Source organism: Erpetoichthys calabaricus, chromosome 5 (genome assembly GCF_900747795.2).
Source record: "Erpetoichthys calabaricus chromosome 5, fErpCal1.3, whole genome shotgun sequence".
NCBI lineage: Eukaryota > Metazoa > Chordata > Cladistia > Polypteriformes > Polypteridae > Erpetoichthys > Erpetoichthys calabaricus.
In genome coordinates this window covers 120,190,914-120,205,939 of record NC_041398.2, presented here as the reverse complement: position 1 = coordinate 120,205,939, position 15,026 = coordinate 120,190,914, and the positions used below count along the sequence as shown (strand labels likewise).

General features: G+C 41.7%; 1 protein-coding gene across 1 annotated transcript in view; it reads right to left on the bottom strand.

Moving 5' to 3' along the window:
* Positions 1-14,580, bottom strand: part of LOC127527943 (uncharacterized) — a 53,905-nt gene extending 39,325 nt beyond the window's left edge. Inside the window, exon 1 of the mRNA XM_051928254.1 lies at positions 13,088-14,580. Within this exon, the coding sequence (XP_051784214.1) occupies positions 13,537-14,553 (1,017 nt within the window). The 5' untranslated portion in view covers positions 14,554-14,580 and the 3' untranslated portion in view covers positions 13,088-13,536. The remainder of the gene's footprint in view (positions 1-13,087) is intronic.
* Between the last annotated feature and the right edge of the window lie 446 nt (positions 14,581-15,026).

Genomic DNA, 15,026 nt, shown 5'->3' with positions numbered 1-15,026 from the left:
GTGTATATATATTATATATATATATGTTTATATATATATTATATATATATGTGTATATATATATTATATATATATGTGTATATATATATTATATATATATATATATATGTGTATATCCCGTGCTCTCCCAGCTGCTCCCATCCCGTGCTCTTCGGCAACTATTGATGACGTAGCCAACCAGAGGGTGCCCTCTTTGGCGACGGACCTCGACCCAGAACTGCAACCGGGTGAGGCTCCGGGTCGGACAGACGCAACCCCAGATGGCTCACCAGATCCACTCGCTGGCATGGAATATCAGTTTTCGCTCCACACCGGCATCGTTTAAAAAAGAGCAGTGGAATGATGATTCCCTGAAGTTTGCCAGGAATGCCATTGTGTCTGTAGACAATATATCGTCGGCGGAATGATCTTTTGTACCAAGTTGCGGAACATGAAGATGAGAGGCAGAAACTATTGTTATTGCTGTGGACCTACCGGCGGGAGGTTTGTGAACTAGCGCACGCCCCTCTCGGGGCCGAAAAACCACTGGAGCGAGTAAAACTCCGGTTCTATTGGCCCGGGATCAATGAGGAGGTCCAACATTTCTGTCAGTCTTGCCCAACCTGCCAGCTACGTCAGATACCCCATAGGGCTCGTGCTCCTCTGGTTCCGATTCCCCTTTTAAACATACTTCTCATGACCCTGGAAATAGAATTGTCAGTGTGCCAAATTTGCATTAGGTGGAAATAAACTCTGATTGCGGCTCTGTGCAGAAAGAAGCCTCATTATGTAATGTTGCACTGTTTAACTCGAGGTCTCTTAATGGCAAAGCATTGGTGCTGTCAGAACTCATCACTGACACCAAAGTTGATATTCTGTGTTTAACGGAGACTTGGCAAAAACCAAACAAATTTGCGTCTCTCACAGAGGCGACTCCAATTGGTTTCACTTTCCACTCAGAGCCTCGCAGCTCAAGACAAGGAGGCGGGCTGGCAGTAATTATCAGAGAAGACTTAAACATTAAAAGAATCCCAATTGACTGCCCATTGTCTTTTGAGTGCCTGGCTCTTAAACTAATAACGGAATCAGGTCCTGTCTCACTCATTGTTCTCTATCGTCCCCCAAAATACAATGCATCCTTCTTATCCGATCTGATTGAACTTTTGACCCACCTAAGCTCTTACTCTCAGAGAATTATGCTTCTTGGTGATTTCAACATCCATATTGACACCCCCACATCTAAACTGAGAAATGAATTCCTGTCCTTACTGGACTGTTTTGACTTGACACAACATGTTGATTTTCCAACCCATTCTGGCGGTCATATATTGGACCTGATCTGCACTTCTGGACTATCTGTTGCCAACATTTACAGCACTGATTTGGGACTCTCTGACCATAAAGCAGTATTTTTCACTGTCTCATTACCTATCCCACCTCTTACCTGTAAACAACAAATTTCTTACAGAAACCTTAAAAATATCTGTCCCTCTATCCTTTCTGGATCCATTTCTGATCTTTTACTGTCTGCACCTATTCCACCAACACTAGATAGTTTTGTTGACCATTATAACACAGCCCTTCACTCAGCATTAGATAAAACAGCTCCTTTAAAACATAAGGAGGTTTCCTTTAAGCGCTCAGCTCCTTGGTATAACTCAGAATTGCGATCTATGAAAGCAGCTGGCCGACGCCTTGAGAGAATGTCACGTAAGACTGGCCTCACCGTGCACATCCAGGCTTTCTCTGACCACCAAAGAGCTTACAGAGAAGCACTAACTTTTGCCAAGAACACCCATTATGGCAGAATAATAGAAAGTGGCCATGATAACCCAAGGGTTTTGTTCTCTGTAGTTAATAAACTACTCGAACCCGCATCTGGTCCAACTACCTCTTCTACTGAAGTCTGTGAGGAATTCCTCCACTTTTTCCGTAACAAAATTAAAGATCTAAATAATTCAAATAACATAAATATATCATCTGTTTATATCTCTCCCTGTTTTTCCACTCCATCCAGCTCCTTCTCTAAGTTCTCACCAGTCACTTCTGCGTTTGTTAATAACCTGCTTTGTAAGATGAGGCCGACTACTTGTGTACTGGACCCCATCCCCACCACACTACTTAAATCCTGCCTTCATGCCATAATCCCGACTGTTACAACAATAATAAACTCATCCCTTGACACTGGCTCCGTGCCGCTCACTTTTAAAATTGCTTCTGTAACCTCAATGTTAAAAAAGTCTGGTCTTGATGCTGACAATCTTAACAATTTCCGGCCTATTTCCCACTTACCTTTCCTGTCAAAAGTTCTTGAGCGTGTTGTAGCTTCCCAACTCACCAATTACCTAACCTCTAATAATTTGATGGAACCCTTTCAGTCTGGATTCAGGGCACGGCACAGCTGTGAAACTGCTCTGCTACGGGTAACCAATGATTTGCTTATGGCAGCAGACTCTGGACAAACTAGCATATTAATTCTGTTAGACCTCAGTGCAGCATTTGACACAGTCAGACATGACATCCTACTGTCCAGAATGGAGAACATGCTGGGTATCTCTGGCACTGCCCTCCAATGGTTCAAGTCCTATCTGACTGATAGGCAAGAGTTTGTTAGTCTTGGCAACAGCAGATCCAACTCCGTGCCAGTCACACAAGGAGTCCCTCAGGGCTCTGTCCTTGGTCCTCTGCTTTTCTGTATTTATATGCTTCCCCTTGGCCATATTATCCGTAGTTATGGATTGGGTTATCATTTTTATGCAGATGATACCCAGCTCTACTTCAATGTTAAAAGTGGAACTTCATCAGAGCTTTCTCAGCTCACAACCTGCCTTAGTGAAATTAAAACCTGGATGGAGCAGAACTCTTTAAAATTAAATTGCAATAAAACTGAACTCCTGCAAATTGGGACTAAAATGCAACTTAATAAAATGAGCTCCTTCCCAGTCCATCTTGGCAGTGATCTCATCAGACCTGCCTCTACTGTAAAAAATCTTGGTGTCATTTTTGATTCCTCCCTCACTTACTCCACCCACATAAATCACATTAAGAAACTTTCTTACTTTCACCTCCGTAACATATCCCGTGTTCGCTCCTTCCTCTCCTTCTCTAATGCTGAGAAACTTGTCCATGCTTTTATCACATCCCGCATCGATTATTGTAATTCCCTACTGGCAGGTGCCCCTTCTAATCTTATATCACAGCTCCAGCTTATTCAAAACTCAGCTGCAAGAGTCCTTACTCGAACCAGCAGCAGCGAGCACATCACACCCATCCTGCTCCGTCTTCACTGGCTCCCCGTGTCCTACAGAATCGAATATAAAATCCTACTAATAACCTACAAAGCTTTAAATAACCTCGCACCAAACTATATCAGTGACCTCCTCCATCACTATGTGCCTGCCCGCCCACTAAGGTCCTCTGATTCTGGTAATCTTGTTGTGCCCCTCACTAATCTACACTCTATGGGTGACAGGGCCTTCAGCTGTATAGCGCCCAGACTCTGGAATGACCTACCAAAATGAATCAGGTCAGCTGACTCCATGAATTCTTTTAAAAAACAACTCAAAACTCATCTGTTCAGGAAGGCTTTTAGCTCTACTTGACTTTATTACCCTTCTCTCAGTTTACTTCTCTGTCAAGATGCTAATGTAACCTGTATGTGTGTGCTAGACCATCAATTATGTTGTCTGTTTTTTTCAGAATTTACTGTCTTAATCTTTTTTATTTATTTATCTGGTTTGTACAATGCTATATACTGTATATTCTGCCGTTCTTTATTATATTCTGTAAGTTCCTTGAGCATGGGAAAGGCGCTATATAAATAAAATGTATTATTATTATACTGTGCCATTTGAGAGGATCGGTGTCGATCTAGTAGGACCACTTGGAACCTTTGATGCGAGGCCATAAATATATATTAGTTATGATCGATTATGCAACCCGGTACCCAGAAGCGGTTCCCCTGAGAACCGCCAATACAAAAAATATAGAACGGGAATTGGTAGGACTTTTCTCCCAAGTGGGCATACCCAAAGAAGTCCTTACGGACCAGGGCACGCCCTTTACTTCGGATACGTTCAGGGAGGTTGCAGAGTTACTCCGCATAAAGCATCTCAAGACATCTGTTTATCATCCCCAAATGGACGGGTTGGTGGAGAGGTTTAACCAAACCCTTAAACAGATGCTCCGCAAGGTAGTCAGCGCAGACGGTAGGAACTGGGACCAGTTGTTGCCCTTCGTACTTTTCGCCTATCGGGAGGTGCCATAAGCCTCTACGGGGTTTTCCCCTTTTGAGTTATTATATTGGCACCAGCCTCGGGGCATTTTGGAGGTCCTAAAAGAAGGTTGGGAAGGAGAGGCACTTCTCTCCACTAATATATTACAATATGTCGCGCAATTACGCGATAGATTAGAGAAAATTAGACCCTTGTTAAAAGATCACATGTCAAAGGCTCAAGCAGCGCAGGCACGGAATTACAATAGAAACACCTCCCTATGGGAATTTCAGCCGGGGGACCAAGTAATGGTGCTTGTGCCCACTTCCCATTCCAAATTGTTGGCTCATTGGCTTGGCCCTTACGAGGTGAAGGAGAGAAAAGGGCTTGTGGATTATTTGGTACACCAACCAAATCGTTGACCGAGTGAGAGGGTATATCACGTCAATCTCCTGAAGCCGTGGAAAGACAGGGATGATCCCTCAGTTTCCGGCCCTACCCTCCCCCTTTTCTCCAAAACCACTGACCTTAACTTCGGATGCAATTTGACTTTTTCCCAATGACAGGAGCTCGAACGAGGGATTCTGTCTGCCCCGGAAGTGGTCAGCGAAGCACCAGGCCACACCTCACTAATTCAGCACGACATAGTGACAGACCCATCACTATTGTGATGTATAGATCCATCTAAATGAGGTTGCATTTACATCTCCTAATTTTTACTGTCATAATCTGGTACATATCTTGGAAACTTGCTGGATGTTTTCTCAAGTGGCAAAGTCAATGAGAAAATGTCCACTAAACCAGAATTTTACTTCCCAACATGCAGTGACCAAAATATGGAAATCAATAGATATTAAGTCATTAGTAAAAGACTTTAAAACTAAAAGAATGGTAGACATTAGTACTGGGCGGTATGGCCAAAATTCTATATCACAGTATTTTTCAAAATTATACCGGTTTCATGGTATTGGACGGTATTTTTTTCCCCATGCATGAGTGGATGTTAACCACATTTTTCACTGCAGTTACTGGCTAAGAATAACCTATTCCACTGTCATGAGAATTGTACATTGTACAAAAAACATTTTAATGTGCACACAAGTATTAATACAGGTTTGCATGGCCTTTTTTTTAACAAAGTTTGCAAACATCTTAAACTAAAATTTTGACACCATATTTTCAACCATCCATTTAGACTTAGTAAAATATCCAGAGGTGCTTGTCAAAAGTTGCATTGCACTGAACATGTCTTAGAAAAGGAATAAATAGTAAATATTTTTTGTAAACCAACTACACTTTGTTAATGTTAACAATCTCTGTCCACTGACACTTTAAAGTGACTTTTTAAACAACTTTACCATCATTAAACTGCAAAATATTTAAACTAATAAAGAATAAGAACTGCGGTGGGTTGGCACCCTGCCCGGGATTGGTTCCTGCCTTGTGCCCTGTGTTGGCTGGGATTGGCTCCAGCAGACCCCTGTGACCCTGTGTTCGGATTCAGCGGGTTGGAAAATGGATGGATGGATGGAAGAATAAGAATAAAATAAATAATGGTGCAACTTCCAGTAATAATTATAATAATAATTATTACTATTATCACGTCCTAGTGAGCTGAATGACTTCTGGCCTGTTGCTCTGACATCACATGTGATGAAGACCATGGAGAGGCTGCTGCTTCACCAGCTGAGGCCACAGGTTCAACACGCGCTCGACCCTCTGCAGTTTGCATATCAGGAGAAGGTGGGAGCAGAGGATGCCATCATCTATATGCTACATCGATCCCTCTCCCACTTGGACAGAGGCAGTGGTGCTGTAAGAATTATGTTTCTAGACTTCTCTAGCGCCTTCAACACAATCCAACCTCTGCTCCTTAGGGACAAGCTGACAGAGATGGGAGTAGATTCATACCCGGTAGCATGGATCATGGATTATGTTAAAGACAGACCTCAGTATGTGCGTCTTGGGAACTGCACGTCTGACATTGTGGTCAGCAACACAGGAGCGCCACAGGGGACTGTACTTTCTCCGATCCTGTTCAGCCTATATACATCGGACTTCCAATACAACTCGGAGTCCTGCCACGTGCAAATGTTCGCTGATGACACTGCTATCATGGGCTGCATCATAAGTGGGCAGGAGGAGGAGTATAGGGACCTAATCAATGACTTTGTTAAATAGTGCGACTCAAACCACCTACACCTAAACACCAGCAAAACCAAGGAGCTGGTGGTGGATTTTAGGAGGCTCAGACCCCTCATGGACCCTGTGATCATCAGAGTTGACTGTGTGCAGATGGTGCAGACCTATAAATACCTGGGAGTGCAGCTGGATGATAAATTAGACTGGACTGCCAATACTGATGCTCTGTGTAAGAAAGGACAGAGCCGGTTATACTTCCTTAGAAGGCTGGCGTCCCTCAACATCTGCAATAAGATGCTGCAGATGTTCTATCAGACGGTTGTGGCGAGCGCCCTCTTCTACACGGTGGTGTGCTGGGGAGGCAGCATTAAGAAGAAAGATGCCTCACGCCTGGACAAGCTGGTGAGGAAGGCAGGCTCTATTGTTGGCATGGAGCTGGACAGTTTGACATCTGTGGCAGAGCGACGGGTGCTCAGCAGGCTCCTATCAATTATGTAAAATCTACTGCATCCACTAAACGGTGTCATCTCTAGACAGAAGAGCAGCTTCAGCGACAGACTGCTGTCACTGTCCTGCTCTACTGACAGACTGAGAAGATCGTTGCTCCCACAAACTATGCGACTCTTTAGTTCCACCCGGGGGGGGGGGTAAACGTTAACATTATATAAAGTTATTGTCTGTTTTTACATGCATTATTATCAATCTTTAATTTAATATTGTTTTTTTGTATCAGTAAGGTGCTGCTGGAGTATGTGAATTTCCCCTTGGGATTAATAAAGTATCTATCTATCTATCTATCTATCTATCTATCTATCTATCTATCTATCTATCTCTCTCTCTCTCTCTCTCTCTCTCTCTCTCTCTCTCTCTCTCTCTCTCTCTCTCTCTCTCTCTCTCTCCAAGACTTCAAGCCCAGGTGCATTACACAGTATTTACCAAATTAAAATAAAATGAAACAAGTGCAGCTTGGTGATGACATCTTTTCCAACTGAACCATCATTAACTGCATTGATATGAACCTTGCTTCAAGCTAAGCTATATACATAAATAATAAAACTGCAGCTTGCATTTATAATGCTATTTGTGGTATAGCCCTACAGAAGCGTATTAGGGCCACTGTGAAGAAAAAACAATATGGACACAGTGAAGAAAAAAAAAAAAAACTATATGTCGAGAATAAAGTCGACATGTTGACTTTATTCTCGACATTTCCATTTTAATCTTGATGCTTATGTTGAGATTAAAGTCGACATTTCTATTTTATTCTTGCCATTTATGTCGATATTAAAGTTGACATTTCCAAATTATTCTCATAGTTTATTTTGTCATTAAAGTAGAATGTTGTAAACTAAACTTCATCCTTAAATCAATGTTTAATTTACCAGATTTTCTCAAACCCCGTCATAAGTTAATGAAGCACATTAAATGCTTTGTGTTAAGTGTTCCCCGACCCAGTTGTTAATCGCTACGCGCTTCTTAAACTGACTTCCTCTGGCACTGAGTAGGTGCAGGCAACGATCACCGCACAGAATACATTCACTTCATGATATTCCTGCTCTCTGAAATTGTAGAATGCTAAGATAAATTTTCATGATGAAATACATTAAAGCAGGTATTAAACATGCACGGTGGTGTGGCAGTAGTGCTGCTCTCTCGTAGTAAGGGGTCCCCAGGTGTACGTTCAGTGTAGAGAACTTTATGGCAGGTGTGACGAAGCTCCAAAAAACTGGATGTATGAATGGGTATCACACAGGTTTAACTTAAATATTGTGTGAATACAGTAGACCCCCGCAAAGTCGGGGTTCAGAGTTCGCAGCCTCAGTCATTTGCGGATTTTTCCTTAGAACCTATCTAATAATTGTTAGCAGAAACCGCAAATATCCTCCGCAATTTTTATGGCTTTTTTCATGGCAATACTGTACTGTAGAGAAAACAGGAAGCAACTGTAGAGGAAACGCGGCTTGGGATGGTGAAAGTAGCCAACAGAATTTGAAACTGCAACTCCCAGCAGTGGCTCTGATTGGTCTTCTGCTGAAGGTTCTGGGGCTGTTGGGGTCAAAGGATGTCAGCACGGCTTTTAAAAAGGGGGCCGGTGACCAAAAGCAAAAAAAAAAGTTTTTGTAATTTGTGTTTCAATTCCTGTCTCTCTGCCTGCCTTCTGTTGGGTTACCTGTACTTGTTCCTTTTGTCCTTGATCTTTTCGTGTTTGGTGTCTTGATTGTCTGCCGTCTGCCTGTGTACATGAGGACTGTAAGTGGATTCATGGCCATCCTGCAAAGAAATAAGTGCTCCTGAACCCGTCCACCCATCTTCACCATTTGAGGAACTAGCGGTAGGACTATCTTTACATTCCCATTTAACGTGTGGATCTCTGGACTATCTATTTTCATCATTACATTTCATCCGTTGCCATTTTTCATGATTTACTGTTTGTGTTTTGTTGAAGCTATGTTGTATTTAATGTGTAATCGCAGTAAGGGGAACGGGGTGGTATCATTGTTTTCATTTACAGTGCATCCGGAAAGTATTCACAGCGCATCACTTTTTCCACATTTTGTTATGTTACAGCCTTATTCCAAAATGGATTAAATTCATTTTTTTCCTCAGAATTCTACACACAACACCCCATAATGACAATGTGAAAAAAGTTTACTTGAGGTTTTTGCAAATTTATTAAAAATAAAAAAATTGAGAAATCACATGTACATAAGTATTCACAGCCTTTGCTCAATACTTTGTCGATGCACCTTTGGCAGCAATTATAGCCTCAAGTCTTTTTCAATATGATGCCACAAACTTGGCACACCTATCCTTGGCCAGTTTCGCCCATTCCTCTTTGCAGCACCTCTCAAGCTCCATCAGCATCAGTCAGTGCACAGCCATTTTAAGATCTCTCCAGAGATGTTCAATTGGATTCGAGTCTGGGCTCTGGCTGGCCCACTCAAGGACATTCACAGAGTTGTCCTGAAGCCACTCCTTTGATATCTTGGCTGTGTCCTTAGGGTCGTTGTCCTGCTGAAAGATGAACCGTCACCCCAGTCTGAGGTCAAGAGCGCTCTGGAGCAGGTTTTCATCCAGGATGTCTCTGTACATTGCTGCAGTCATCTTTCCCTTTATCCTGACTAGTCTCCCAGTCCCTGCCGCTGAAAAACATCCCCACAGCATGATGCTGCCACCACCATGCTTCACTGTAGGGATTGTATTGGCCTGGTGATGAGCGGTGCCTGGTTTCCTCCAAATGTGACGCCTGGCATTCATACCAAAGAGTTGAATCTTTGTCTCATCAGACCAGAGAATTTTCTTTCTCATGGTATGAGAGTCCTTCAGGTGCCTGTTGCCAAACGCCATGTGCCTTTTACTAAGGAGTGGCTTCCGTCTGGCCACTCTACCATACAGGCCTGATTGGTGGATTGCTGCAGAGATGGCTGTCCTTCTGGAAGGTTCTCCTCTCTCCACAGAGGACCTCTGGAGCTCTGACAGAGTGACCATCGGGTTCTTGGTCACCTCCCTGACTAAGGCCCTTCTCCCCCGATCGCTCAGTTTAGATGGCCGGCCAGCTCTAGGAAGAGTCCTGGTGGTTTCGAAGTTCTTCCACTTACGGATCATAGAGGCCACTGTGCTCATTGGGACCTTCAAATCAGCAGAAATTTTTCTGTAACCCCCAGATTTGTGCCTCGAGACAATCCTGTCTCGGAGGTCTGCAGACAGATCCTTTGACTTCATGCTTGGTTTGTGCTCTGACATGAACTGTCAACTGTGTGACCTTATAGAGACAGGTGTGTGCCTTTCCAAATCATGTCCAATCAACTGAATTTATCACAGGTGAACTCCAATTAAGCTGCAAAAACATCTCAAGGATGATCAGGGGAAACAAGATGTACCTGAGCTCAATTTTGAGCTTCATGGCAAAGGCTGTGAATACTTATGTACATGTGCTTTCTCAATTTTTTTATTTTTAATAAATCTGCAAAAATCTCAAGTAATCGATAACTAACTGCATACTGAGCTCGTTTTACTTCTGAAACAGACATGTTTGTTTGAAGTGTTTGAATAAAGTTCCTGTCTCTACAATCTCCTGTGTTTCTGTGCAATTCTGTGACCCAAGTGTGACACCCTGCTTCCTCACTGTCACTGGGATTGAGCCACTGCACTAGCCTGCCAGCGTTTATCTCTGTGTGCTTGCGTGCTGCCAGTTCAAGCGCAGTTGGCTCGGTGATTTACTTAATTTCATCCATGGTGTCAGTTGCATCTTGTACATATTGTTCCAGTAGTTTTTTAAATAGTTTTTACAGTTCATTAGCAGTGTGTAAAATGATCAGTGTTGCATGAAAAAAATGTATCCTATTAAAATTTCACTTTTTCTTTGTGAATTGTGATGTTTACTTAAAGTGCAACAAAAATGTATTTGGCATCCAGGGATGCATTAACCCCCAAGTATGTGGCAGTTTAAGGGTTAAAGCCCCAAGATGCTGCCGAAACACCCTGCACCTTCTAAGGCTTCTGGCAATGAAAACGCTCTTGCATGAATTACAGTACTGTACATATAGCGGTAACATCTGTATTTTACATTCTAGCACTGTGGGAGACATAGCAGTACAGTATACAGGTTTACCTTTACATTCTTTTTTTAGGTAATGTATTAAGCTGAGTTTGAAATTAAGTTAGTGTTTTGGGGGCATATTTAGGGTTTAAACTATAAAAAATAGGCATTTATTTAACCACATCCAAAATTCGTGGTTTTTCACAATTCTTGGGTGCTCTAAGAACGTAACCCCCGCGAATTTTGGGGGTGTACTGTATTGGGTTCGTGATCTGGTTGCCGAAGACACAAACACAGAATTCAATGAATGATCTTCTGAGTGGGCTTTCTTTATTGCATGTGTGCTGTCTCTGTCTGACGTACCAAACCCCCAGTTCCTATCCTTCCTTTTTCTTTCTCCACATAACCAATCAACACACGATAAACAACAACAACAACATTTATTTATATAGCACATTTTCATACAAAAAGCAACTCAAAGTGCTTTACATAATGAAGAAAAGAAAAATAAAAGACAAAATAAGAGATTAAAATAAGACAACATTAGTTAACATAGAAAAGGAGTAAGGTCCGATGGCCAGGGTGGACAGAAAAAAAAAAAAAAAAAAACTCCAGACGGCTGGAGAAAAAAATAAAATCTGCAGGGGTTCCAGGACACGAGACCGCCCAGTCCCCTCTGGGCATTCTACCTAACATAAATGAAATAGTCCTCTTTGTAGTTAGGGTTCTCACGGAGTCACTTGATGCTGATGGTCATACAGACTTCTGGCTTTTAATCCATCATTGTTGGAACATCACGGTGCTTTGAGTAGATGGTGGTGGAAGCCACCACCAAAAGGACACCGGAAAAGGAAACAGAAGAGAGAGTAGGGGTTAGTACAGATTTTAGAGCCACCATGAATAGTTATTATAATGATTTGGATATACAGAATATCAGGATTTAAATTACAGTGAAGTTATGAGAAGGCCATGTTAAAATAATGTGTTTTCAGCAGTTTTTTAAAGTGCTCCACTGTATTAGCCTGGCGAATTCCTATTGGCAGGCTATTCCAGATTTTAGGCGCATAACAGCAGAAGGCCGCCTCACCACTTCTTTTAAGTTTTGCTCTTGGAATTCTAAGGAGACACTCATATGAGGATCTGAGGTTACGATTTGGAATATAAGGTGTCAGACATTCCGATATATAAGATAGGGCGAGATTATTTAAGGCTTTATAAACCTTAAGCAGAATTTTAAAGTCAATCCTGAATGACACAGGTAACCAGTGTAGTTACATCAAAACTGGAGAAATGTGCTCGGATTTTCTTTTCCTGGTTAGGATTCTAGCAGCTGCATTCTGCACTAGTTGCAAACGATTTATGTCTTTTTTGGGTAGTCCTGAGAGGAGTGCGTTACAGTAATCTAGTCGACTGAAAACAAACGCGTGAACTAATTTCTCAGCATCTTTCAATGATATAAGAGGTCTAACTTTTGCTATGTTTCTTAAGTGAAAAAATGCTGTCCTAGTGATCTGATTAATATGCGATTTAAAATTTAGATTACAGTCAACAGTTACCCCTAAGCTTTTTACCTCCGTCTTGACTTTTAATCCTAATGTATCCAGTTAATTTCTAATAGCCTCATTGTATCCATTATTGCCAATCACTAAGATTTCAGTTTTCTCTTTATTTAACTTGAGAAAGTTACTATTCAGGCGGCACGGTGGCGCAGTGGGTAGCGCTGCTGCCTCGCAGTTGGGAGACCTGGGGACCTGGGTTCACTTCCCGGGTCCTCCCTGCGTGGAGTTTGCATGTTCTCCCCGTGTCTGCGTGGGTTTCCTCTGGGCGCTCCAGTTTCCTCCCACAGTCCAAAGACATGCAGGTTAGGTGGATTGGTGATTCTAAATTGGCCCTAGTGTGTGCTTGGTGTGTGGGTGTGTTTGTGTGTGTCCTGTGGTGGGTTGGCTCCCTGCCCGGGATTGGTTCCTGCCTTGTGCCCTGTGTTGGCTGGGATTGGCTCCAGCAGACCCCCGTGACCCTGTGTTCGGATTCAGCGGGTTGGAAAATGGATGGATGGATGGATGGAAGTTACTATTCATCCATTCTAAGATACAAGTTAGACATTGTGTTAGTGAATCAAGAGAATCGGGGTCATCAGGTGCTATTGCTAAATACAGCTGTGTGTCATCAGCATAGCTGTGGTAGCTCATGTTGTGCCCTGAGATAATCTGACCTAACGGAAGCATGTAGATTGAAAAGAGCAGCGGACCCAGGATAGAGCCTTGTGGAACACCATATAGGATATCATGTGTCTTTGAGTTGTAATTACCACAACTAACAAAGAATTTTCTCCCTGCCAGATAGGATTCAAACCAATTTAAGACGCTGCCAGAGAGGCCCAACCATTGACTAAGATGATTTCTAAGAATATTATAATCAATGGTGTCAAATGCGGCACTCAGATCTAAGAGGATGAGAACAGATAAATGGCCTCTGTCTGCATTTACCCGCAAGTCATTTACTACTTTAACAAGTGCAGTTTCTGTGCTGTGATTTGTTCTAAAACCTGACTGAAATTTATCAAGAATAGCATGTTTATTGAGGTGCTCATTTAACTGCATAATGACTGCCTTCTCCAGAATTTTACTTAAGAATGGCAGGTTAGAGATGGGTCTAAAATTTTCAAGTGGTGAGGGGGTCGAGATTAAGTAGGGGTTTAACTACAGCAGTCTTAAGACAGTCTGGGAAGACAGCCGTATCTAATGACGAATTTACTATGTCAAGAACATTATCAATTAGCACGCCCGATACTTCTTTGAAAAAATTTGTTGGTATTGGGTCATGGACACAGGTGGAGGGTTTCAGTTGAGAAATTATTTTATTTAAATCAGGTAAATCTATCCTAGTGAAAGAGTTTAATTTGTTTATAACGGAATGCTGCGGTTTAGGAGGATCCTTAGTGTTGGGGAGATATATTATGTTATTTCTAATATCATTAATTTTTTGATTGAAAAATACAGCAATAGCCTCACAGGTTTTACTGGAAGTACTTAGGAGGCATTCCTTTGAGTTACTTGGGTTTAACAGACGATCAATCGTTGAGAATAAGACTCTGGGATTACTAGCATTGTTATTTATAATCTTAGAGAAATAACAGCACCTCTCAAGACGGACTGTGTTATTGTATTCTGTTATTTTAACTTTTAATATTTCATAGTGGATAGTTAGTTTAGTCTTCCTCCATTTACGCTCAGCTCTACGGGATGTTCTCTTTAAATCAGACACTCTTTGGGTCTTCCATGGTATAACAATGCTAGAAGATTTTTTAACTGTCTTTTCAGGTGCAACTATGTCAACAGCAGCTCTCACTTTGGTATTAAATCTTTCCACCTTACTATTTACATTATCCTCGCTGTTATAGTTGGCACTATAAACGGACTGATTGCTTAGAATGTTTGTAAGTTTTAAAGCTGCTGGTAAGTCAAAGAAGCGTTTTTTAACAATATGCTTCTCATGAGTGTTTTCTATCATTATTTCTATATTAAAAAGTAGAAGAAAATGGTCTGATAGACTAATATCAATGACCTGCTTTATATCAACTTTTAGTCCTTTAGTAATCATTAAGTCTAACGTATGACCTGCTTTATGTGTAGGCTGATTAACGAGCTGTCTCAAATCAAAAGAGTCCAGGAGGTTCATAAATTCTTTTACTTTTTGGTCACATTGATTATCTATATGATAATTAAAGTCGCTAACTATTAAGAGTGTGTCTTAGTTGGTAATTAAAATTGTCATTAAGTCAGAGAATTCCTCAAAAAAAGACACGTTGAATTTAGGAGGTCTATACACGGATAATGCTAGAACGTGAGAATCTCCATGGATAACAACGGCAAGATACTCAAAGGACTTGAATTTACCAAAACTGACATCTTTACATTTTAACCGGCTTGAGTAAATATTTGCCAAGCCACCGCCTCTCTTTCCTTGGCGATCCACACGAGTAAAACTGTAATCCGGAGGCGCAGATTCGATTAAAACAGCTGCGCCATCTGAGCTAAGCCACGTTTCACTTAGTGCAATAAAATCTATTTTTCTATCACTAATAAGATCGTTGATAAAAAATGTCTTGTTAGTTAAAGCTCTAACATTTAATAGTGCCATATTTAATGTTT